Below are 23,463 nucleotides of genomic sequence, written 5' to 3'. Positions count from 1 at the left end.
GAGGCAAAGGCATTAGGAACAGGAGCAGTTCTTGGAAGTACCCTTTGGGCAAGAGAGCACCTGTTATTTGCTTGTAAACTAGCTGTTAGAGCTGGTCCTGCAAAGTCCCAAGGGAGTGACCTCCTCTGTTACAGCTCTGCCCGGTAGCACGGGACAGGAGGAGTTTCTGGGGCACTTGGGGCATTAGATCTTATATTTTCATTCTCCTCCCCTGTACCCCTAAGTTAACTTATTCCATAATTTTTCAGTTGAAAGAACAAGTGACTGTGCCTACTCCTCCTCTGTAGTCTGCATTTGCATGAAATATTGYGCTGCTGGCTTTGCTTCCTGCAGATCTTTCAAAACCTTTCTTCATGTCCTGTTTCTCTCGCTGCATCAAATAACCACCTGATAGGAGGCAGCTCAGATCCTCCACCTGAAGTAGTGAGTCCTTAACTGTTATAATTGAGGCAATGCATTTTTCTCACGTGATGGTAAAGGAGCTTTAGTTCAGTTCTACATGCAGCAGTGTAGACTGTTGAGATGTCTGCAAGAGACTGTAGTGTGTGAAAATACAGGAACGCAGAAATAGTCCTACTTTCAGGGTATGCTCAGGCCTGTGCTRTGTTACAAGCTTTGTCAGAGACTCCTTGTATGATCGCAGGCAATCTGATTTCTTGGGCAAAATAATATGACTTAAGTTATGTGGAGATGCTATGTGGTGCTACCAAGGTGTGGAATCACCTTTGGTGGAAGTAATGGTGCACGCAGTCAGATGCAGTCCACCACATCGATTGTGTGTGTAATGCATCTGTGTCTGACCTTGCTCTGTATCTATTCAGGAGCTGAATGAGAGTAAACTATCTGAAAAGGTAAACACAAATTCTGKGGAAGGCTGACTCCTGCCCATCTTTCCTTGCTTTGTGGAAAAGATGCTTTCTTACTGATCTTGTTCCTGTGGTGCAAGATTAATTGCTTCATTCATAGATACCTATACAGTTTTGTATATATTTACTCTTGAAAATATCATAGTTGCAGTTAATTGAGCCATTATTTTTAGGCTTCCTAAAACTGAAGAGGTTTATTGTTCTACTATAACTTCATAGGGCAAAAAAAAAAGTTCTTGTGAATTTTAATGTTGCCCTGCAGCTTTTTCTATTACATTATTGTATTTTGTCTCTTCCCTTCCTCTGCACCTCCTGTCAACAGTGACTTTAACTTTTACTCTCATGCTTCTYGCACACAAGGAAATGATTACCAAAACCACAAAGGCTGTAAGCAAATGATTACACTCAGTGATGCTTTTGTTAGCATTAACTTTTAACCAGGAAAGTGCAAAACAGGCCTAATACAACTTAAAAATTTCTGATGTAGTGCCAGATTTGCCCCAAACAGGTGGCTGCAGCATTTCATGTAGCACGTCACTCCCTGGCACGCTTATTTTATCCCTCAAATATGAAAAAGTTGCTGTGTTCCTTCTTGTTTCATGCATGTTTGATATTGGCTCATAAATAACGACAAAAAGAAGCTTCCTAGGAAAAAATGACMCTGGCGAATGCTTCATGCATAAAGGTACAGTTTGTGGACTTTATAGATTTCCCCCACTGGAGTCCCAAGAGCAGCATCATTACATGAGAATGGCTCACTAAATAAAATATGCATATTCCCATTATTATGTACTCATGTATTAATGAGAAGAGCTGTGACTAGTCTAGGAGCCTAATGAGAACCTCTGCTCAAGAAGCAGATAAATCATGTTTTATTGCATTTTTATATTTAGAAAGTACTCTCCAGYGTCTGTATGGAGTTGTGCTGCAGGTCTTTCCTAGACCCAAGCGATATTTGGCATAAAGTGAAAACTAAATTCCTCCATATGCAGGGTTCATTACTTGCTACTGAGCAATCCCTCACTTCTCAGCTATCTTGTGGAGTGGTTGGAGTTAGGGTCTCTGGGMTGCAATAGTCTAGAGACATCTGGAGTCTAGAGTGCAGGAATTCTTTTGACTTTTTTTCAACTATAGCGTCATAAGCTTTTGTTGCTTAAGGTGGAAATTAGTGACAATAAGAAGATAAATTATGGTTTCTCTTGCATAAGCATTTGGTTTGAAAATGAGGTTTCTTAAAACATAGATTCCGAAACTGTGGGGGATCAGCTCAACTCTTTGTTTTGATAGTGGAAACTTAGCRATATCTAGTCTGCTGTGTGGGATGYATTTTGGAATCTTTTGTGAGACTAAATGTTGAGTCTTTGATTGCAGATGCAGATCACTTGAAGTAGCTGTGAGGATTTAATGATAGTAAAAGTAAATCTGTGGTTGTGTGATCCTAGGAGTACYGGACTGGACTGGTTTTTCCAGCACYAGCAAGAAGTGAGCTCTTGCACATAACTAGGCTGTTTGGGGCGAATGGAGGTCCTAGCTGTGTCTGTTTACTCTGCTATGTCCCCTTCCCCAGAGGGTTGGTTATCTAGGTGCCAGCTGAAGATCTCACATGTGACCGTGTTGGTGTTGGGCCATGGTTATTCTAGTGCTGCAGAGCAAAGCAGTCCTAGCCCAGCAGCTCTGAGCTTGTAGAAAAATATGCCATGCTGGGACAGAAATTGTCCTTTGGGTGTTAGAAAGAGTTTTCCTTGTGAAATGGGAAGAGGCATAACTTGACTTCCTGTTCTCCTTGGCTATGTGGTGTGTTCCGAGTTTCGTGAAGCAGCCTAGCTGGGACTGTGCTTGTGTGGGTATTGGTTTGTTCAAGTCTTGACATCCCTTAGGTGGAATGGACTAATAGTAGAAGTGTAGCTCTGTGCAGTTGTGTTCTTGTTCAGAGCAGGTTAACTGAGGGTCTGCCTTCTATAATTTTGTGTCCAGTTGGCTTGTTGGGCTCAGCAGCTAGGATTGAGACTAGAATAATGTTTAACTTGGTTTTACAGCAAAGACTCAAAAATATTCCTGCTGGGGAGGCTATATCACCTGGAACTGCTAAAGAAGAGACACAGAACTTGGAGTCCTTGAAGTYCAAACTGATTGTTTTCTTCTTGTGCCCGTGGATTAAGGCATGGAGTGGCAGAACAAGCATTCTTGGGCTGAATGTTCAGCCAAGCAGGGCTGGTCTTGGGAGGGAGCAGAGCCAAGTAAGAACAGGCTTATTCTATTGCTGCTGTGGAGAGAGTCCTTGTGATCAGTAGGGTCACAGCTGTTTGACTGTGCTGTCTGCACCACTCTCCTCCTCTGATATGTGAACTAGCAGCCAAAGGCTTCATCGTGYGCACGTGCCTCCTGCTGTTCCTCCAGAGACCTCTGTAGCTGGTGTTTGGCGATGTCCTTTGGCGTGCCTGGCAGCGCTGTTCACTCTTGCTGCAGTGCTTTGATAATGCGTGATGTCAGATGAATCAATGCTTGCTGCAGCATCACGTCTTTGCCTCACCACCTCTCGTGCCACCTAATGGGAGATGATCTGCTCCTCGGGCATTACTGTTTTGGAGCCATCTCAGGAGACAGGGCTCTAGTGTGATGCTTAGAATGACTAAGACGCTCTGTGTCTGGGAGATCGCACTCCTGAGGTCAGGCAGGCTGCCTGGTTAAATCCGCTTTTAATTCCCTCCCCAAGTGAAGCTGGCAAGTTGCCTTGTGAGTGGGTGTAAAGTGCAGGCTCCTCTGTGAATTGCCAAGCAATGCTGCTTCTGTTTGTGCTGTGGACGAGAATGGGGTGCCTGCTATATGGCTCTGTCACCCTTCCCCCATCTGTTGAAGGGAATCGCTCTGCTACTGAAGACTGAATCTGGCTTGCTTTGGAGATAGAAGGGGAAAGGGGAAAGAAATCCAACCTACCCTCTGTCAGTAGTTTGGTGGAATGAGATACAAGAGACTAGTGAATCAAAAGGGTTATGTTTATGGCACGTAGAGAATTTTATGGCTTTGAACTTCTGTTTATGTCCGCTTCACCATCTGGTACCTTACGGAGCAGGTCACAGGACCATCTAGCAAATTTTGACCATTAAATATGGACCTTGAAGGAGTCATAGGGCTTTTCAGAGGGAGTGGTCTTGTTGCATTTCTGTAATTATGRTCACTGTTTTACTCATCGAGTGTGTAAAGGCACGTACCTGTGTTCCTCTCACATGACAACGATGTCACGGAAGAGCCAGTGACATAGAAGGTTAATGGCCTCTAAAGCTCCTGTGTAAGTTAGCATTACTCAGACTATAATGAGAGATTAAGGAATGTTTCCCAAGAGTAATCGGAAACTGGTAGACTCTGTTCACGGTCTGACAGCAAAGCCCTGGGAATCGCTGAGGTGCCATTCGTGCTGCTCTTCTTTAAGCTCCATCAGTGTTTCCATTGTGACAGTTTCCCCTATTTAAATCCTTGTGATGAGTTAAAGCATTATGCTGGAGTGGGCAAAGCCGGGCTATGGTGACTTGGAAGATGGCTTGGAAGATAGGTGCCCCCAATCATGTTGACAGGGAAAAACAGCCCTGTGTGGGGTTGAATTTAGATGGAGAACCACTGCTTGAATTTCTACYGAAAGTTTGTAGGTCCAAACCAAAGCCCAGTTAATACACTTAATTTTGTGACTGGGTTAGACTGGACCCTCCCTATATTACGAAATTGCAGTGAAACAGAAGTGTATATTGCAAAGGCTCATCTTAATGTTCAGACGTACGTAGAGAATTCAGAATAATCCCTTCACTCATGTGTTTCCCTCTTCTTTCCTCTCCCGTCTCTGTACTAGCTGTTTTTCTTACCTGTTGATACTAACTGAAAAGCTTTTGCACAGCAGGCAGACTAGCAAACAGCAAGTGTGGGTCAGTGTAGGTGGTAGGAGTCTGAGTGAGCAGCTCAGTTTGCTTTGGGAAAGCTCAGAGAGCAGCCCTGGTCCTCTGAAGCAGGGGTGTTCCTTCCATGAGGTTCACTGCCATCATTGCATAGCATACAACAGGAAATGAGAAAACACAAGGGTGGTTAGCAGAGACAGCTTTCTCTGATGTGCAAAGTCAAGGAGAGGAGTCTTTTCCAAAATAAATATGTACGTTTTTTCACCTGTGTTTTTCTGATGGTATTTTTTTGCTTTTAATCATATTCATGTAGCACTCATGGAGAGCGAACGTGAGTGCTGTGATTTTACAAGGCAATGTTTCTGAGGTACAGACCTAAACATACTTTACTTAAGAGAAGCCGTCTTAATTATCTTCACTGAATGTTGCAGTTCTCTTTTGAGAACTCCAATAATGGAGCTTCCCGGTAGAATCCAAGGAAGAAGTCTGCCAAGAGACTGCTATATGCTAAGCACAAAGGAGTCTCTAAAGCTAAGACATGCTTTAACTGTGTGGTGACTCCTTCTTTATGAAGTGCAAACCCCAAATACAGCCATGAACATAGAGATGCTCTTGAAATGCAAAGCGATGATCTCGAAGCTGCCTTTCTTCAAACATGAGTTTTTTTTCAAGGGGGGCTGATAGAAGTGAATCAAACTTGACATCACTGGTTGCTTGGGTGAAAATGTTCTATCTGGGCTGCAAGACCACCTGGCTGTCTCTTAACACGAGAATGACAGGAGGAATTAGGTCAGCTGAGCTGGAGTACTAGAGATCAAGCAGACTGTGTGTATCACTTGTGGGGAATGAAAGATGCACAGTTTTAAGTTGTTACAGATCCTATTTAGCAAAGCATCTTACGCTTCCAAGAAAGGAAGGTCTCCTGACCTGTGCAAATCCACCTGGATTCACCCTGGCGGCATGGGAAACGGCATGAATTGCACTGGCTGTGGAGGGGGGWGGTGGCGTAAGGCCAGGCAAAATGCTGAGAAGCAGACCCTGGTGTGCTGGGGAGAGAATGGCTTTAAAGCACTCGGGCCGTGTTTCTTAGTGTCACGGTACATACAAGCAGAGATTTGGGTATCTCTGTCTTCAAATYTTTTTTTTTTTTTGGTGGGGGGGGTGTCTGATTTTTTTTTTAACCTAGTTGGTCCTTGTGGCTGACATATTAAATATGTTAAAGCATATTACATTTTCTTCATTTTTGAAATACTGTGGTCTTAAGGCTGTGTTACTCTGGCTTCTGGCTCTGAGATTTTTCTCTTAAATGAAAACTTTTGAAAGAAAAAAAATGTGCTTTTTATCTTTAAACTTCTTGTTGCAACGGCCTTTTGCTGTAACAGTGTGTTTTTTTCCTTATATTTAGTTTATGAAGTAAATGGATATATATGAAAGAAGATTTKCATAGGCCAGTTAGTCATGCAGCTGCCATGGAAAATTCAGTGGAGGTTGGGCTCTTATTTTTTGCAGTTGCTTAAAATCTCTCACGGGATATCAGATTTAGTGTGTTTAGGATTTGCTGTTAAACCAAACAAGCCTTTCCCAATTTTATTAGTAGAACTTCATTCTTCAGTTCTAAAATTGACCTCCTAGATTAGCTGGATTTTTTTTATAATTCAGTGCATCTCAGTAAGCGTGACTGCAACTGAAATGTTCAGCATGATGCTAGAGTATCCGAGGGAGACCCTGAACCTTGTAGCCTGCCCTATTGTCTGCCTCAGCCTGCAGCCTCCTGTGCCTCTTCTTTGTGTCGGCTCTTAAGCCCATAAAATGCAACTTGCATACTGTGAAGAATTTTGTTCCAGTGCATGTGACTGAGCTTAAGATAATGGGGAAATCAAACCTTCAATGTTCATTTTGTAATATGACTGTAATACAGAGAGGAAATGAGGAACAAATATAGAACAGCAAATTGGGTCTTCAGTTTATCATTGTTCTTGGAATTCTGTAGCCCCCTCTCTTGAGGGCATTAACATAATGCAGTGTCATTTGCAAAAAAAAGAAACCCCCCCTTTTTTTTTTTTTAAAAGAATCTTATAATCTTATTTTGCTCCTTAACAAAGGAGTCGCTACTCTAGTTATCGGAGCAAGGGAAAGTCCCAACTTTGCAGAATGCTGCTACTCTTTTTAGTCTCTTACCTTGCTGGGCTGCTGCAGCTGTTGCATGCAGCTGCAGCATGCAGTCCGTGCTCCCAGGCAGCATTGCCTCCTGAAGAGCTTGCCGGCTGGAGGCATCAGCCRGTGCATTGACACTGTTACCCCTGAGACAGGATGCGATTGCATGTGTCCCAGCAGTGTGAGCTTTGAATTTGCTGTGATGCATGGGTTTTTTCAGTGTTGACCTCACCTTGAAGTTCTGTGTATGACTGGTGGAACTTACCACTTCCTATACATTAATCCTGTATTGGAGTTTCTGTGGTTAGTCTCAGATGCTACTTACAGCTTTGACTTGCTGTAATGTGTTGCTCTGCAGAGGCCTGCTTGGGCTCTGACAGCCACATTTCCCTGTTTGAGCTCTTGTGATTGCTGTAGCCTTCAGTTGTTCAACAACTGCTTTCAGTGTCAAGGTTTTGTTGAAAGCCCGTGGCAAACCTTTTTGAAGCCACAGCTGAATGTCCGATCAGTGGAGCTGTGGAACATGCAACAGTCTGCAGGGGCCTGACAGAAGGGAGTGGAGCTCSTGATTTGAAGGGAGTTGCTGAAAGCTTGTGTCCAGTGAAAGGTGTTGGTGAAGTTTTTCAGGAAACCTGAAGATTGAGCTGTTCTACCCGCAGTCCTACCACTGATGGACATGACCCTTTCCTCCCCCCAGTGTCATGCAACCAAGCTTTAGGGCAGTTACAATGGGATTTTATTTGTATGGGAAGTACTTTCCCTCCCTTCCTGAAACACACACAGAACGAGAGGATAACTTTYCTTTCTTCTGTCTGCACAGAAGTATGACCTGTCCTGAAGCAGTTCATCTGTCTCGTAAGTGGAGAGGGTACTGTAGTGTCTGCAATGGGACAGCACTGACCCTTTGCATCATAGTTCTCCTGATCCTGCAGAAATGCACCTATTGCAAAGCTGTCCATAACCTCTCTTYTCTTTGTCATGTATCTCAACTGATGCTACAAATCTTGGATCAAGCTGCCAGAAGTTTATAGAAAGCACGATATAGTCAAGAGTCAAAGCAAAAGTCTGTRAGCCTCTCTGGGTCTTGCTTCTTATACCCTATGATCTGCATTTAAAGAATGGGGACCCCTCATTCTTTTGGGAAGTCAAAGATCTGCTGACTATGCTGAGTTAGTGAAAAATGCTTTCCAGTCAGTGGTTTCAGATTTTACTGCTGGGCCTAGATCTGCCAAAACAGGCCATGACATGAAATAGGCTATTGTATGACTGTATTAGTTGTTTCYGTACCATCTTCTGGACTGTGCATCTGTGTGACTGATATCACAACCCAAAGTTTATCTGTTTTAGGTATAGCCCTTACACAAGAAGAAAGAGGCCACTGGTTTCTTAGAGCATGTTAGCTTGTTGTGGTGCAAGATGTTACAGGCTGCAAGACRTGAATCCCAAAGGTCTATCCTAAAACTAGCTTTTGTCTGGCCTTAGAGCTGGGTTTGAGAAACACTTTGGGATATTGTGCTTCTGTGCTGAGAGAAGATTATTCTACAGTAGATGAGTGCTTTCTTCTTTCYTCTTTTTCTTCCTTCATCTCAGTTATTTGTTCTCTCCTGAATTGGAAACCTGCTTGAAATACTCCTGAATTCTTTACTGCTGAGTTTCAGAAGGAGTGAAGAAGGGGAGTGGGTTGGAGAGCAGGGTAGCATAGAAARCTCTGAGATACTTTTTCTGCATATGAGGTCATAAGTCCTGTGAATATCACTCAGCYGATTTGCTTTAGAGCTATTTTGCTAAGGGTAAGCACTGGTAAATGCTCCCACGGTTCAGATTAATGTTAGTATTGTCTTTTATTTTCCTTATGTTCAAGTATTTGCATCAAGAGAKAATCCTTGCTTAGGTTTTTCCTTTCTCTCTTTAGGGGTTAACCTGCTCAAGCCACAGTCTGAGCTGCAGTAAAAAAGCACTCAAGAGATTTAACTGTCTGGAAACTTTCTTTCCTGTCTTGGGAATCATAGRTTCTGTTTTCCAAGCCCAGTCAGCTTGGGAACCACTATGTTAACTAAAGGCTTTTTTGGATAACCTTGGCCTAGGAGCTGGTTTCTGTCAAGCAGAATTCTTGCTCCTTGCAGCCTGTGTTTGTGACTCCACTGCCATTTTCAGAAAAGAAACAAATTCAGTCATGGACCAGAGGACGCTGGCTCTGAGATCCTGCTGGCGGAAGAGCAGTGTGTTGTGCCTCCCTGCTGCGCTACTGCTGCAATCCTATAGTGAGCAGGGGAAGTGACATTAGAAAAACTGCCCCAAACCCTGCCCCCTTAGCTTTCAGCTGCTGTCAAATTTATCTGCTATGCTCCTRCTTAGCTGGTACAATTGATGGGCTCCAGCCCTGTTTACCACGATCTGYCCACAGCAGTTATCTTTCCTTGGCAGTTGCTCTGGGTGCTGCTGGAGGGCAGGGTTAAGGAACGTGTGTTCAGTGTGTTCTGCAAGGTGCAAAGCAGGGACCTTTCATGTCGATGGGGACTAACAAAGCAGGCGGTGGTGTGCTTTTCTGCAGGAGAATAACAAAAGCAATTCTGAGGCCTCGAGTCCCTGAGACTCCTCTCTTGCAAGCAGCAGGAGCCTTGTCAGCCATGCTGTGCTCGTGGGCATAACAGTGGGGCCTCCAAGTGTTGGTGCTGCRTCCCCCCGTGTTCCCGGAGGAGAAAAGTCCCGTGGGTTCGAAGCCTTTCTTTTATAAATGTTTACCCTGTTGTGTTTATTAATACTAGTCTCATGCAAATTAGTGAAAATGCTGCACTGCTGAGAGTTTTGGAGGTGTTGTGTGATGAAAATTATGCTGTGATTGGAAGTGTGGAGTTTTCTGGGTGTGTGGTTTTTTGTTTTTTTTCCTCCCTATGCTCCCTTCTTAACRGCCTTCTAAATTTGGTAGCAGCCCAGGCTGGGGTAGACTGCAGAGGAGGATTTCGCTGAGGAAGTTTCCTCTTGCAGACTTTTTAAGCTGTGGTAGGAGGATGACTAACTGTGGGTACACCCAGACATTTCCCTTTGGACACACCTAAACACACACTTTCCAAGAAGAGGATCATACCACCTTCCAGTCTGGGCGGAGAGAAAATTTAAAKGGAGAGTGGGTTGCTGGGCCTTAACATCCGTAACACTGTCCTGCAGTGTCTCAGTGAGCCCTTCTAGCAGCACGCTGTCCTAGGGTGWTTTCTGTGCTGCTAAATTAAGCTGCTTCATTTCTTTGTTCTCTGCTAGCAGATGTGCATTAGTTGTAGACAGTAGAGGCTGTTGCCTATTTTTACACTCAATTAAAGTGTAACTTCATCACTGGGGCCTCTGCTGTAAGAGCTGCAAGTCAGGCAGTGATCCAGACTGATTAATTGTCAGCTTAATGTCTCTGGCAGAGAGGCCTTTCGGTGCTGCTGTGGAGCACAATCAGGGCACTATTGCAAACTGTGAGGGAAGGATTTACAGGGGTTCTTCTATGCCATTCCCTTAGTCAAGGCCATTTAGTGATAGAATTAGCCCTCACTGTATGGACTGGCATGTGTGAGTAAGAGGTCGCAAGTAAATTGCCTGTAGTGCTTCTTGGACCTGAGCCTCTGCAGAAGTGCAACAAGTCGTAGTATCATTCTGGGTAGCAGTGTGGAAATGAGTGGGTTGAGCATTTTCTTTCTCCTCAAAGAGGCTGGTAGGCTGCAACGTTTTGCTTGCAGCATTTTTTTTTCTTGTTTTGTTAATGAACAAAWCATAAATATTGTGGAAGGATAAAAATGGAAAAGAARTAACTTCTGCTGCTGCATCAGCTTGAAAGGAGTCCTTCGGCCTGTTTGAGGAAACCGGRAGTCTCTTTGAACAGTTGTATCTGTTGTAGCTAAGTAAGCTATTGGGTGAGGGCATTTCTGAACAGAAGCTTGTGTCTGGGAGCCTTCTTAAAATAGATGCTTGGTTTAGGTGGCAAAATTCTTACAAATCTCTTTCCAATAAGTGGTCCTTGAAATGCTGAGGTTGCAAATGTAAAAGTTGTCTCAGGCCTGCTATAGGCAGCTGTGGGCTGGAAACACGGTCAGTAAATGTTCTGCTGCTGTGGTGGGCGCATGCCCAGCAGTGTGTTGTTTGGATCAGGAGTGCTCTTCTACAGCGAATCTCCCAATCCTCTCCACTCCTTGTGCTTTGGCTTGTGTCGGCATGGTCTCGGAGCCCAAAGGCGGGATTCATCTAGGGGGAAGCTAAGGTAGAAGATGGGCTCAGKACTGCACCTGGCGCTTCTACCTGCTAATGGACCATGGAAGCTGAGTTGAGCTACTCTGAAATTAAACTCCTGAAATGTAGTTAGTGTTGATRTTGAGTCCTTGGCACCAGTTGTTCTGCTGCACAGATCTCTTCTACTGTGTTATGCTATTTGTTAAAGTAGATGTAGTCGGGATGAAACCCCTGCTTCCAGATTTGCTTGTGGGCCTTTTTTCAAAGTGAAGGAACACAATTTCTGTTCTCATCAGAAATGACAGATGCTGAACACAACTTTTGCATGACATTTGTATTGAATGTAGTCAGTGGAAGAATAATTCAGTCATAAGACTCGAATGGGTGGCAAAGACTGTTGCCAGTAGATGGACAGGGCACTATTTACTTGTTGCCTCTCAGACACCTTGCAAGCATTTCGCTCTTGTGTCTTCACCCTCCCTGTGCTGGTGGAATAAAACTTTAAGTATGAAGGTCGTCGTCTTATTTATTTATTTATTTATTTATTTTGCTAGGGAAGTTGAGCAGAGCATCTGTTATCTGGGTGTCCTTATTCAACCCTAGTCACTAAAGCATTTGAAGCTTGTGTACACACTAACAGTGAAAAATCAATGACTAGCTTTATTACATTTGTTTGCAGTGGCTTTAAATAAAGTGGAAAAACAGCCAAACTGTACAGTGAACATTACTCTTGGCTAATAACTAAAAAGTTGTTGCAAATACCTTTTGGATTTAGCTTGTATAAACTGAACTTCCTCTTCATTTTCTGCACAGGTCGTAGTATGTTAAGCTTCCCCAAACCCTGCTGGCACTGTAGGTATTAATGAGTAGAGGTACTGAACTGCAGTGACTGCAGTGTGTTTAGACAAGAAGTGTCTTGAGAAAATTTGCAGCAGTAATGAACTTGGTGTGGGCTGCAAAAAACACTTCAGAAACTTCCCCCTGTGCTTAGCAGTTCCCCTGTGCTAAGCTCTGTGCTCTGCAGCTGCACTGTTGTTSCCTGAGTAGCTGGTTGCAAGACAGTTCTGGTATATTCTTGTGTCTTGGGGTAAGTCTGTGACTGTAGTTCATGGAGAAGTGAAAAGCCTGGATAGCTCATAAATCTTGACTTCTGCTGTTTCTGCTAAGGTCAGCAGGAGTTGGTGGGATTTGAATGCTTCTGAAAATTTTCCCCCAGTGTTTTGTCACATCTGAAGCTTGTGGCGATGCCTGGGATTTTCTGCCTATGCTGATTCCCAGCTTAGTGTTTCTAAGCACAAATTGTTTCCCCCCGTTTATCTGAAGCACATGTAAAAGTGGAAGGCTTAGCACATGCTKCTTGTAAACGTGGGAGCTGGGAAGCAAGGCCTGCAGTTCTTTTCGTTCATGGGAAAGCGACAAAGGCGCTCTTGAAGTATCACTGAAAACTGCGTATTGGAMAAACAAGGGGACCTTTCAAAAAGTTCAGCTTGGCTTGGAAGTAAGAGCAGTTATAAAAGTTGAGAGGAGTTGGCCACCCCTGCATCTGATGACCGTCTTGAACCAGGGAAACTGTTTGAGGTTAGGCTGCTGGGCTGCCGAGTATTTGCACGTACTGTTTGGGGGAAGGTGGCCTGTTCTGCATGCAGCCATGGCTTGAGTTTTTTCAAATTGCAGGTAGTTCAGCTTCCTAACCTCTTACTACCCTTCCTCCACCCAGTCTTCCAGCACACATCTGTTCTAAGATTAGAAGAGAACTGCAGGAGAAATGATGGAAGATGGTGAGGGCTTGAGGTGCTGAAGTCAGTTTGGTACGGGCTTGGGAGGTGGCGAGTCCTATGGGCAGASCAAGATGAATGGAGCTGAGAGCAGACAGCAGAGGCTCATTGAAAACTTGAATGCTGGTAGCATGGATATTGGGACTTTAGTCAAGCTTAGAGCAGGAACTAGGTAGGCAGGTGCCTAAATGGCCTGTAAGCAAAGGCATGCTCCCCTGGGGCTGTGGAAAGGTAGGGGAGCATTTTGCCTTGACATTGCTTTCAGTGCCTCTCCACACAGCCAACTTACTGCTGCCTGCAGTTGCCCAGGATGGGGCCCTGCATTGGAGTGATTTTTTTTTTTTTAAAGCAAGTAGGCTTTTCCGTAATAAGTCTGCACAGCTTTCTTCTGTCTGACATCTGTTGCAGCAAGAGCATTTTGAGTATTCAGCCTCTGGGGTAGAAGGGCTAAGACGTGTGGCTGTCTTTGCTGTCTGCCACAGGTTTGGGAAATGCTGCCCAGGCTAGTGGCTGACAGTCACTTGTGTCAATACACTTGCTGCACAGCAGCCCAAGTTCCTAATAGTGCTCCTTGGCAACATATGCTTGGCACCATCTCCTTATATGTGCTTCCCAAGACAGGGAGCCAGTGGAGAAGTTCAGCTAAGGCTAGAGATAACTCTCAAGCTTGGGGAAAAAAAAAAAAAAAAAAAGCATTATAGTGCAGTACCCATAGAAAACATTGGAAGAACAGTGTTAGATCTGAATGTTGGTGCTGACGTTGATTGTCATGAAAATTTTCATCCAGAAAGCCTTAGCCACCTGCTAGTAATGCCAGTTAAATTTATTAGCACTCTAGTGCATGTCTAGAAATTGGTTATCCAATGCTGTGTTTTTACCTTTCATGGCACAGTGCTCTCAGATGGATAATGGTGTGTGTTCTCTTCGTTGTGTGCAGGACCTAAAATAAAAGCCTGGTCATTTTCAGCCACTTGAAGTGTTGGTTTCCCATTTTCTGATGTGTTATATTATTAGAATAAAACAAGGACTAGACTGGTATGCAGCTACTCAGAAACATTCTCAGAGACATCTCGTATGTCCTGCCTATGTAGTCCAAACACTAGAGCCAAACTTWCTGAGCTTGAAGGCAGCTTTATTTATTTATTCACTCTTCCTCCCCTGCCCTTAAACCAAAGGTGGATCTCTTAAGCACCTTTCAGGCAAGGAGGCTGGAATGCAGGTCCCAAGTTCTGAATGATCCCATCTTTCAGACTGATGTTGCTCATATGGGCATATCTGCTAYAAAGGACTGTGTCAAATATGGAAATGTTTAAGACTGAGATGGCATGCTAGCATCTGCTTTGCATGTCACGGTTAATCTCAAGAGTTGGAAAGGAACATGAAGACCCAAGCCACAGTAGGGGATACATTTGCCTTGTTAAATGGATGCACACTCAGAAAGGAATAACATGTTTAAATTGGTGTGAAATTGTTCTTTTATTGTTCTTTCCCCTCTTCTCCCCGTAGGAACTGGCAAACTCTGTCTACTTGGTTATGGAGGTGAGTGCCTGCCTTAAACTTGTATTTATCAGCTCACCACAGTAGTGCTTTCTGCTCACGGTCTGACCTATGATGCTTTTGCTAACCTGCATACCTGTGGGAACTGTAACAGTGTAGGTGAAGCTAGCAGCCAGAAGGATTTTTCATATTACTGCTGTCAAAAGGGCATGCTGGCACAGGTTTAATGAATAAGAATTCTTATCTTGAAGTAAAATGGATGTTACTGGGTAGTATCTACTTCAAGATGCATGGAAGGAAACTCTTCATGTAGTATGGCTGCGTGATACGGGGAATTTCAATTTTGATCTCAGGTTTTCCTCAGCCAGTCGTCTTCTGGGTGATGACCTTTCTCATGCGTGTGCATGCATGCACACACACATGCAAAAGCTAATGTATGCTGGTATATCATAAWGCAACTTAACATATAGTGGAAACATGATGAGGAACCTACTAGAATGTTGTTTTTTTTCTGTCATCATCTGAATATATATTTCARTGCTTTTATTTGTTTATACTTAAATACCATGAGAAGCCTGCAATCCTAGAGAATTTTGCTGTTTTTTTTTTTTAAAAAAACCTTTGCTTTCCCTCATGCTAACTGACCTTCATGTTCTCTTTCCAGTACTGTAACGGTGGTGACCTGGCAGACTATCTTCACAGTAAGTACAGCAACGTGGAGAACATCCTCTGTATTCSGAAGAAAATAGTAGCTGTTCTAGCTTGTTGAAGTTGCTGGGGTTTGTGGAAGATGATGGGATTTTTTTTTAAGCTCCTGAAAAATAGACAGAGTATCATTGCTCTTTTAAAAGCTTCATGCTTGTTAATCATTTGAAAACTGAGAATACAAAGCAGTAAAAGTTAGGTGGGATGGCTTGTCTTTGCTATGTAGGTCAGTAATGACTGAAGGGTATCAACTGTCAGCAGTTACCTATCTATTTTGGTTACAGTGGCCTTATAGATAAAACATATTTAAACTCTGCCAGTGGCATGGTTTGTCTTTCTTGATCACYGGAAAAAATTACTTGTTCAAGCCTTGTATCTGTAGGGTTTGATTAAATGAGATTCCAAGAATATATTTGATTTGCTTTCTTTTCCCTTAAGAATGTACCCACATCTAGGACAGAACACATTTGTTACTTCCTAGTATGTTAAAGACAGCTCTGTCCAGTATAAACTGGAAGCCAGTGGTGCTGTGAGGGTGCCAAAACTGAGGGTAAYTTCTGAATCTTTTTGGATAGCACAGTGCAGTAGGCAGATATCTGTAACTGGAGTGTCTTGAAGAAGCTTTCAGTGAGACTGAAGAGCTCTTTTGCCATCAAATTGAACGAAATATAAAATCACCCTGCACCTGAGCACCTCTCCAGTGACCACATGAGTGAATCCTCTAAGCAGTGGGAGGAGAACAYGTTTAACAAATTGCTTTGCTGCAGTCAGATGCAAGACTTATTTTCTTTTTGCCTAACTGTATTTTTCCCTCATTTAAAGTAACTTTCTTATTTTGCATATTAAAAGCAAGATTTAAGTTGTCTCTTCATATTTAGTAATCTCGCTTCTTGTGTGTCTGTGGATCATGGTTAAACAAAGTTTTTTTTTCATATAGTAAAAAATAAAAGCTAGTCAGCTAGATAATACTTCAGGCTCTTTATTTAAGGTACATGATGTCTAGAAACTGTGGAAAATTGAAAGATTAAAAGCTAAATTTACATTTGCCCTGCAGCTAGTGTTAGTATGCCTACAGTGATTATTTCAGGCTTGATGCTACTATGTTGCATTCTGTTCCTACAGAGTAACAATTAAATTTGTGTATTTTTTTTTAATTTTATTTGCAGAGAGGATTTACTTGGGAAAAAAGGGGGGATATTTTGCCTTTCATAAGTTTTATTTAAAATATTGATGAGTTGGAAATGACATGCATATGTTTTTTCAATTCAGATTTAGTGTGCTTTGTCTTAGTTAAATGATAGTATTTTGTATCCGTGTATTGCTGTATTTTAAGGAGCTTTCATAGTGGTAGAACGGTGCTATGAATATCAAGTGAAAATATTTTTGTACATGATACCTTTCTTCCACCTTGAACACAAACTGAAATTTAAATAATGAAATACTTTTAAAAATAGTCAAGCATCAGTTTTGTCAGGGCACAGACAAGTTTTAAATAAAGAATGGGCAATGAATTATGAGTTGGGAATGGAAGTCAGCTGGGGAAATGGAAGAGCTGGGATTCCCTTTTGGCTAACTCTTCCAGGCTCTAACCTAAATTCCAAAGTTTCCAGGTCTGTGTGTCCAAGATGCTGTTTACATGCAGAGGCAGGCTTCTACCTGTTTTGTGAGTACAGGGGCATGCTGAACGTGTAATACGACTTTTTCCCAGTGCCTGAATTGATGAGATTTTTGTACCCTGGCATTAAATGTAGTCCATTTAGAACGTACATGGGATTTTTCTAGTTCTCGTGCACATGAGGAGAACAGTGGTAGTAAAGCACTGAGCTGTGCACGCTTGCTGCCAAAGCTGCGTATGTAAATGGGAGCAGAGCCTCTGGCTGAATGGTAAGCCCCTGACGTGGCTTTAGAGAAAATCTGCCTATTCATGCTACTGCTTGTGTGTGTACAGCATGATATTCTCGCAAAAGTGTGGCATGCTGTGCAATTAACTGGGCTATGAATAAAATTCACTTCCTCGTTTATCAAATGATACTACACAAGAAATTGGTAGCTAGTTTGAGAAAGGGACACTGAGTTATATTTGCCAAATAAAATTCAGTTTTACTCCACCATGGGTAATTTGAATGTTCCCTGGGCTAACATTTCGTCCTACTAAATAATTCTAAAAAGTTATTGATCTCTGTTTTTGCCTACAAAATACTTGGAAGCTTATCTTGGAAAGTTCAAATTTCTTCCAGGGTACTTTACTGATATGCAGGAGGCTCATTTCTACTGAGCGGTTATTGAGCTACTTCAGTTATTTTAATAATTGTATGGTGATATTTAATTGCAAGGTTTACTGTCCCACTGACTCCTCAGATGTTTTTGCTAGTGGTTCCTGCAACGCTTATGCAAGTTGCACATGCAAATCCCGCTTCTCATTGAACGAGATGCTTGTAAGCTTCCCAGTCCATTCTGCCCTCTAATTACAGGCATTAGACAACATGGTAATTCTGTGATGAATCAAAAGGCACTCTAATTTGCCTCGTCTTCATAACTGTAAGACGTGTATATGTGCACGTTTGAATGTAGTACACGTTTATATTGGATTTCCCTATCAGTTAGCCTCGTTTCTTTTATACAGCTTCCTAAGACTGTATGTGTTCTGTTGAAAAGAACACTTTGCTTTTTTTTTTTTTTTAATGTTACGATGCTTTTCCTTCTCTGATGGATCTCTGTAGATACTGGCTTCATTTTAAATTCATTGAAGCTGAGCATGACAGATCTCTGCAGTGTGTGATAGAGTTGTGGAAAGTATTACAGAAGTTAAAGTTCTCACTGCAGGAATAACTGAATGAAATTCGGTGCCCTCTGTTCTGGAGGTCAGATCAGGTTGATCTAAAATTCCCTGTCTCAAAATCTTTGAACTGGTACTGACACAGGCAGTTATGAACAGTTCATGAGTGCATATTCCTGACCTTTCTAAAACAGTTGCTTCCTGGAGAACGCATCTCTGAAGAAAACTTCACATCAGAGATCAGTGTTTCTTTATTAGACCACAACACATGTAGTGAGGTGTAATTTTCTCCTAGATCATTGAATCCCAAATGATTCTGGGGCTGCTTTGTAAAGCAGAGTTGTGAGACATTTCTGTACAACTTCTCTCCCTACAGCAAGGTAATTAAGAGTATCTATAATAAGAGTAGCTCTACTGAGAATAAGTCTTCTAATCTGCACAAAAGACTYTACAAGGGTCACGCTAGGCTGGATGGAGCCCAGCGAAGTTATAAGCTGGCACAACGAGCCCCAAACAAGCCAACTTAGTTTCCTTGACTTCAGTGCGGTTTAGGCTGGGCCCATGTTAGAGTTACTTGTGACAGCTGCGGTAAGAGGAGAAGTTATTTTCCCAAATAACTTTTTTCMGAATGACATTGTCAGGTAACATTGCAGCAGATGTGCTCCAGCACGTTTACACTTGGATCAGCTATCAGTGCCTGTTCACTACAGTGTACATGGCCTCTTAGCAGGTTGAACAGTCATTATATTGCTGTGCAGTGTTCTCCAGATCACTTTTTTTAGGTGGTTTTATCCTCCTCCTATACCTCGAGAGCTGCCAGGCACACAGCCCTTGCACTGACCTGCTGTAAATATTTGCTCTGCTCTTTGACCTGTGTAGCAGCCGCTCCCGGGGCAGTAAGCTGAGTGCCCTGTCCCTGAAGTGCAGCCCATGAAAATAAACACAGGGATATTATTACTTCTCAGTAATAGCAAAGTCAGACTTGTGAAACAGTGTTCCCTGCAAGAACCTGTTGCTGACCGCAGGTGTCCGGGAGATGCCTGGACTTCAGTGCAGGCKTAGTGTCTTGCCATCAGTTTTCGGGTGAAGAGGAGAGCTAGCCCCTTTTTGTAGGGACAGAAGTACAAGTTCCCCATTTAAGATGTGGTAGGAAAAGAGTGAACGGCTGCATTCTCTACACTCGTTTTGGTGCCACCTAGACTGAGGGAGTCTTCTGAATGTTCTCCCTTCTGCTGCTAATGGGTGGTTGGTCTAGAAGACTTTTGGCTGGGAATGCTTGAGATTTTTAGAGAAATTGTTCTAGTGGAATATGGCTGGTGGTGTTTGTTCTGTCTTTCTACAACGAAAATCTGATGTGAAATGAAGCCTAGTAAGACTGAAGTAAATCAGAAGGAGGAGTCTCTGTRATGCTTTTTGTTGTTCTTGTTGGGTGATTTCTTGAATCTCTGCAGAGATTCTTGAAGCTTCCGAAAGTGTAAGTTGTATTTATTTCTCTCTCCTTCAGTTGGAGATTGCTGCTGTGATCCCATTCCCTAGACTGATGGACCAAGAACGAGAGATAAGGCCTTGTGTTTTTCTGTGTTATGGCAGGTCTGTGAATGGAGGGAGGTAAAAGGGCATCTCCCTGCGCTCCCTCAGTAACTGCCTGCCTCAGTTTTCTGTTACTGAGGGAAGCTTCTCGGTTTCACGATCTTGCCTCGCTGCGCTACTTCTGCAGCTTGGTGACTTCACTAAGCAACAGCAGAGGCGTTGGGGGAATCCGTCTGCAGGCTTAGGCACTACTTATTGTTTTTCCTCTAACATCTTTCAAGCTTAAGAGCTTCATACAGAACTTCTGTGAAGTGGAAAAGGTTAAATTCTGCAGAAATTAGAAGCTTAGAGGCCCTGTTTTTGTCTGGATGAGTGGATTTTCTGACCTTGGTATCAATTTTTTTTTCAGTTTGAAGGGTTAGAGACCTCATTAAGGAGGCTTAACATGCTTACTGGGAGAAGGTATCTTGCACTCTGTTAGATTCTTCTAAACATGAGACTTTAAAAGAGAGGGTAATGCCTTAAAAATGTGGCATGCTATTGGAACTGCAGGTCAGAACAAGGCTCTAAACAGTTTCGCTGCTAGAGGCAAGGTGAATTTAACCAGGAGTTCATTATCTGGCTTTGATACTATTAAGCGCTGCCAAGTTTCAGGTCTTGCTTCTTGTTTGGGAGATAATGGTACAGTCAGACTATCCTTTCCTGGGCCTGAACCGAACTGGGTAAGAAGTTTTGGAGCCCTTGCTGTTTTATTTAAAGGCTATGGTCCCTGTTTTAACTATTCCTGGATAACTTCCCTGTCTCGGTTCACTTGGGGCCATATTTTGTGTGTGTTGTGAAGACAAATAGTGGGTAGGAATGTGAAGTGTGCAAGGACCACAGAGAAGGGAATTGCAGAAATATTTGAGAGACCAGTTGTTAGAGGCAGAAGAMTGAGCACAGCTAAGCCATGATGCCAGAGCTTTAGTAGACAGAAGCTGGTACACAAATGAGTACCCTGATATACTTCAGCTGGAGGTCTGTCATTTAATGCCCTCATAGGGAAAGCCTTGTTACAGGTGAGGCAGTATTTTTTTCTGGGGAAGATGCWGGTAGGTTTGGTAGGCTTGCATCTGAGCTGCCTCTTGAGCTTTAAAATCCTGTTGCAGAATCTCCCCTTCTTGCACAGGAGTCTTTTGAATTCCAGCTGAGTGCCAGTTCATGGGGAAAAAGGCCCAGGAAGGAGAGAGAAACTCTATATACATGTGCACTTGTGTCACGTGTATGAACCCAGGACCAGCTGGTACCCACAGTGACATTTTAGCTCTGCTTGTGCCTCTTCTAGAACAGTAAAGTTTGGGAGTAGCAAGAGTTTATTTTCTATTCTAAATGCTGTTTAACTGACCTTTGTCCCTTGCTGTTTCCCATGCACATATTTTAAAAGTTAGATTTTTAATTTCCTGTGTTGCGTTAAAGCTGCCTGCAGCCTCATCTGTGTTTTCATAAGGATTCGTCCCTTCTAGCTGACTAGGTAGGGCAGCGTTTTGAARCTTCTGCCAGTTTGGTTTAAAGTCTTACTAGAGAGCAGCTGGAACAACACTAATGAAGTCTGAAGTAATTTACAGGAGGCTTTTATGAAAGAGATGGTTTTATTCAAGTGGATTTTTTTTCTTTGCCTGACTTGTTCAGTGACTGACAACAAGGCAGGCCAGGAGCACTATTGATACTGAGACTTGTTCAGCAGACTGCTCTGAGCTTTGGCGAGAGTTTCATACATATAGCTCTTAAAATAACTAGAGCAAACATTGTGTCAGTCTGTCTACAAGAGCCTATTGGACATTTTTAATCCCTTCAGTATTTCATAGCTTTTACACCACAGTATCATTGAGCCACAGTTCATCCAAACACCAGCATGGGGAGTTAGCATGATGGTTTGGTCTAGCCTGTGATGGTGCACCAAGGTTAGACCTAGACCTGGATTCAGTCAAATTTCTAAGTTACAGATGCGTAGTGATCATGCACGCTGACTCTGTCTGAATTGCTTCTGAAGCCCTAAACCTTATCAGATGTCATTTTTGGACCCAGCTGATAACTCAAGTTCAGTGCTTGCYGCTGGCCTGAGTTCAGCCTGACCATGTTAGACTCTGAGGGCTGAAACAGCCCTGACTGCAGTGTGTATAAAGCTGTGGGRAGAAGGGAAAGCAAAACTCATAGTACTAGTCTCTGCACTAATTGTTCAGAAATAGTGTGGTGAAGAAAAAAGCTGTACATGGAAATAAAAATGCCAAATTATGGCTAATTGCTGTAGAGAAATTGCCATCTTGGTTCTTCAGAGAACTAGCATTATGATTCTTTGATCTGTGTGTCTCTGTTTCCTCCTCCATAGCTATGCGGACACTTAGTGAAGACACCATCAGACTCTTTCTCCAGCAGATAGCAGGTGCCATGAAAATGCTGCACAGCAAAGGCATCATCCATCGGGATCTGAAGCCACAGAATATCCTCCTTTCGTATGCTGGAGGCAAGAAATCAAATCCCAACAACATTCGCATAAAGATTGGTAAGACCCTGTTACAAGCATCACCCTAAGAGCTCTCTGGAAAGTTTGGTAACTAATAAATGGCAAGCCTCGATTTTTTTTCTTTTGGGAAAGAAAAAATTATCTGTCTAGATGGAAAAAAAACCACCTCTCTAACGTTCCCTAAGGTTTTCAGCTTGCTGTGTTAGTTCCTCTACTAAAATAACCAAGCTCAGCAAGCTCCAGTCTGTCTCCAAGCAGTAGGAGCAAGAGCATTCTGTTCTGTCAGGGTAGAGTCTAATGCAAAGAAAACTGGACAGGCCTTCACAGCTTGAATAGCGCCTCACTTGGTAAAAACAAATACCAACCTGCTTTAATTGGCTTGTAACCTCCAGCCTTGCCAACAAATGAGTGCCTGTAGTGATTTTTGTCTGCAGCATTTAGYGGAGTTGAGGTAAAATATTGGTGTCTTAAGGCCTAAAACTAGCTGCTGATCTCAGAAATTATAAATCAGGCACAGTTGTTTCCACTGTTCGAAACAGAGGAAGACTTCTCAGTTGCATCTTGAAGAGATTCACTGTTGGCATATTAGGCACAGAGGGTGGCAAGCAGCACAGATGGATTGGCGGTTGGGACAAATGCTCCAAAAATCCAGTCACGGAGCACAGATATCTCCTGTGGTCTCTGTGAAATGAGTGCTAGATAACATCACTCTCAATACATGGATGTTTGTCAAATTATGTTACAGTTCACAAGGTGAAGCTGACAGCAATTAGATAAAAGTATTYCTTGCCTGAATCCTGTCCTATGGAGAAAGTGTTAATGCCTTCATTTGTCTGAGAAGTGAGGTTCAGTGAAAAAGCTTGTTTGAAACATTGCTGCCATTTAGCTATAGCTAAAGTATTTGCTGAAATGCAGAGGTCTCTGGAATGTAGAAGTGACGAGCTACAGAGATAGGCAGGAGGGCTGCTGACAGCACGCTAGCTCACAAGCACGGCTGTTCTTCAACTTGTCATACTCTGTACCTGCTCCCTCCTACTTCCCTAAGTAGTACATGGTCCAGGAGRGGGTATAGGCAACCATAGCAGTCTGTTAGTGACAGATGACAGTGTAAACAGCTGTGTCAAATCTCCTTGCTTGAAATATCTGGTAACCTTGAGAGAACCTCTAACCATCATATGATCAGATGCTGAGTAACCTGCAGATGTAATTCATCTTGGTATTCATAGCCCCTGGCTTTTTTAGCTGCTGAGTGAACTAACGGCTCAATTTTCTCTCTTTGTATCAGAGTAATCGTTGAAACTCTTCTAAAGGAACAGTTTTCAATCAGCTTATTCCAGAAGTGTTGGTGGTGGCAAGCACTAGTTTCTGTTGGATGTCTGTTACTCTTTAGGTTTTTCAGTGGAGAGGAGCTTTCAGTTCTCCAAACYAAAAGCAGAGGTAGCAGCAGATTTGCTAATGCTTTGACATATATGTATGTCATAGGTTTTGCTTTAGCTAGCGTGAATTGGCACGCTCTCACTGAAGTCAAGAGATTGTAACCAGTTTCTGTCAGTTGGCATTTTGGAATACAGGCAAA

The 23,463-nt window shown here is 42.9% G+C and overlaps 1 protein-coding gene across 5 annotated transcripts in view; it reads left to right on the top strand.

Moving 5' to 3' along the window:
- The window catches only part of ULK1 (unc-51 like autophagy activating kinase 1), an 80,074-nt gene that overhangs the window by 2,878 nt on the left and 53,733 nt on the right, over nt 1–23,463 (top strand). For all 5 annotated transcript variants that reach the window (XM_085321148.1, XM_085321149.1, XM_085321150.1 and 2 more), the window contains exons 5-7: nt 14,386–14,418; nt 15,041–15,077; nt 21,753–21,926. In XM_085321148.1, the coding sequence (XP_085177274.1) occupies nt 14,386–14,418; nt 15,041–15,077; nt 21,753–21,926 (244 nt within the window). The remainder of the gene's footprint in view (nt 1–14,385; nt 14,419–15,040; nt 15,078–21,752; nt 21,927–23,463) is intronic.

The sequence above is a fragment of the Rhea americana genome, unplaced genomic scaffold (assembly GCF_003343005.1).
Source record: "Rhea americana isolate MKP2758 unplaced genomic scaffold, rheAme1 scaffold_68, whole genome shotgun sequence".
NCBI lineage: Eukaryota > Metazoa > Chordata > Aves > Rheiformes > Rheidae > Rhea > Rhea americana.
Note: the sequence above shows the minus strand (reverse complement) of the source record. Positions and strands in the feature narration are given on the sequence as shown.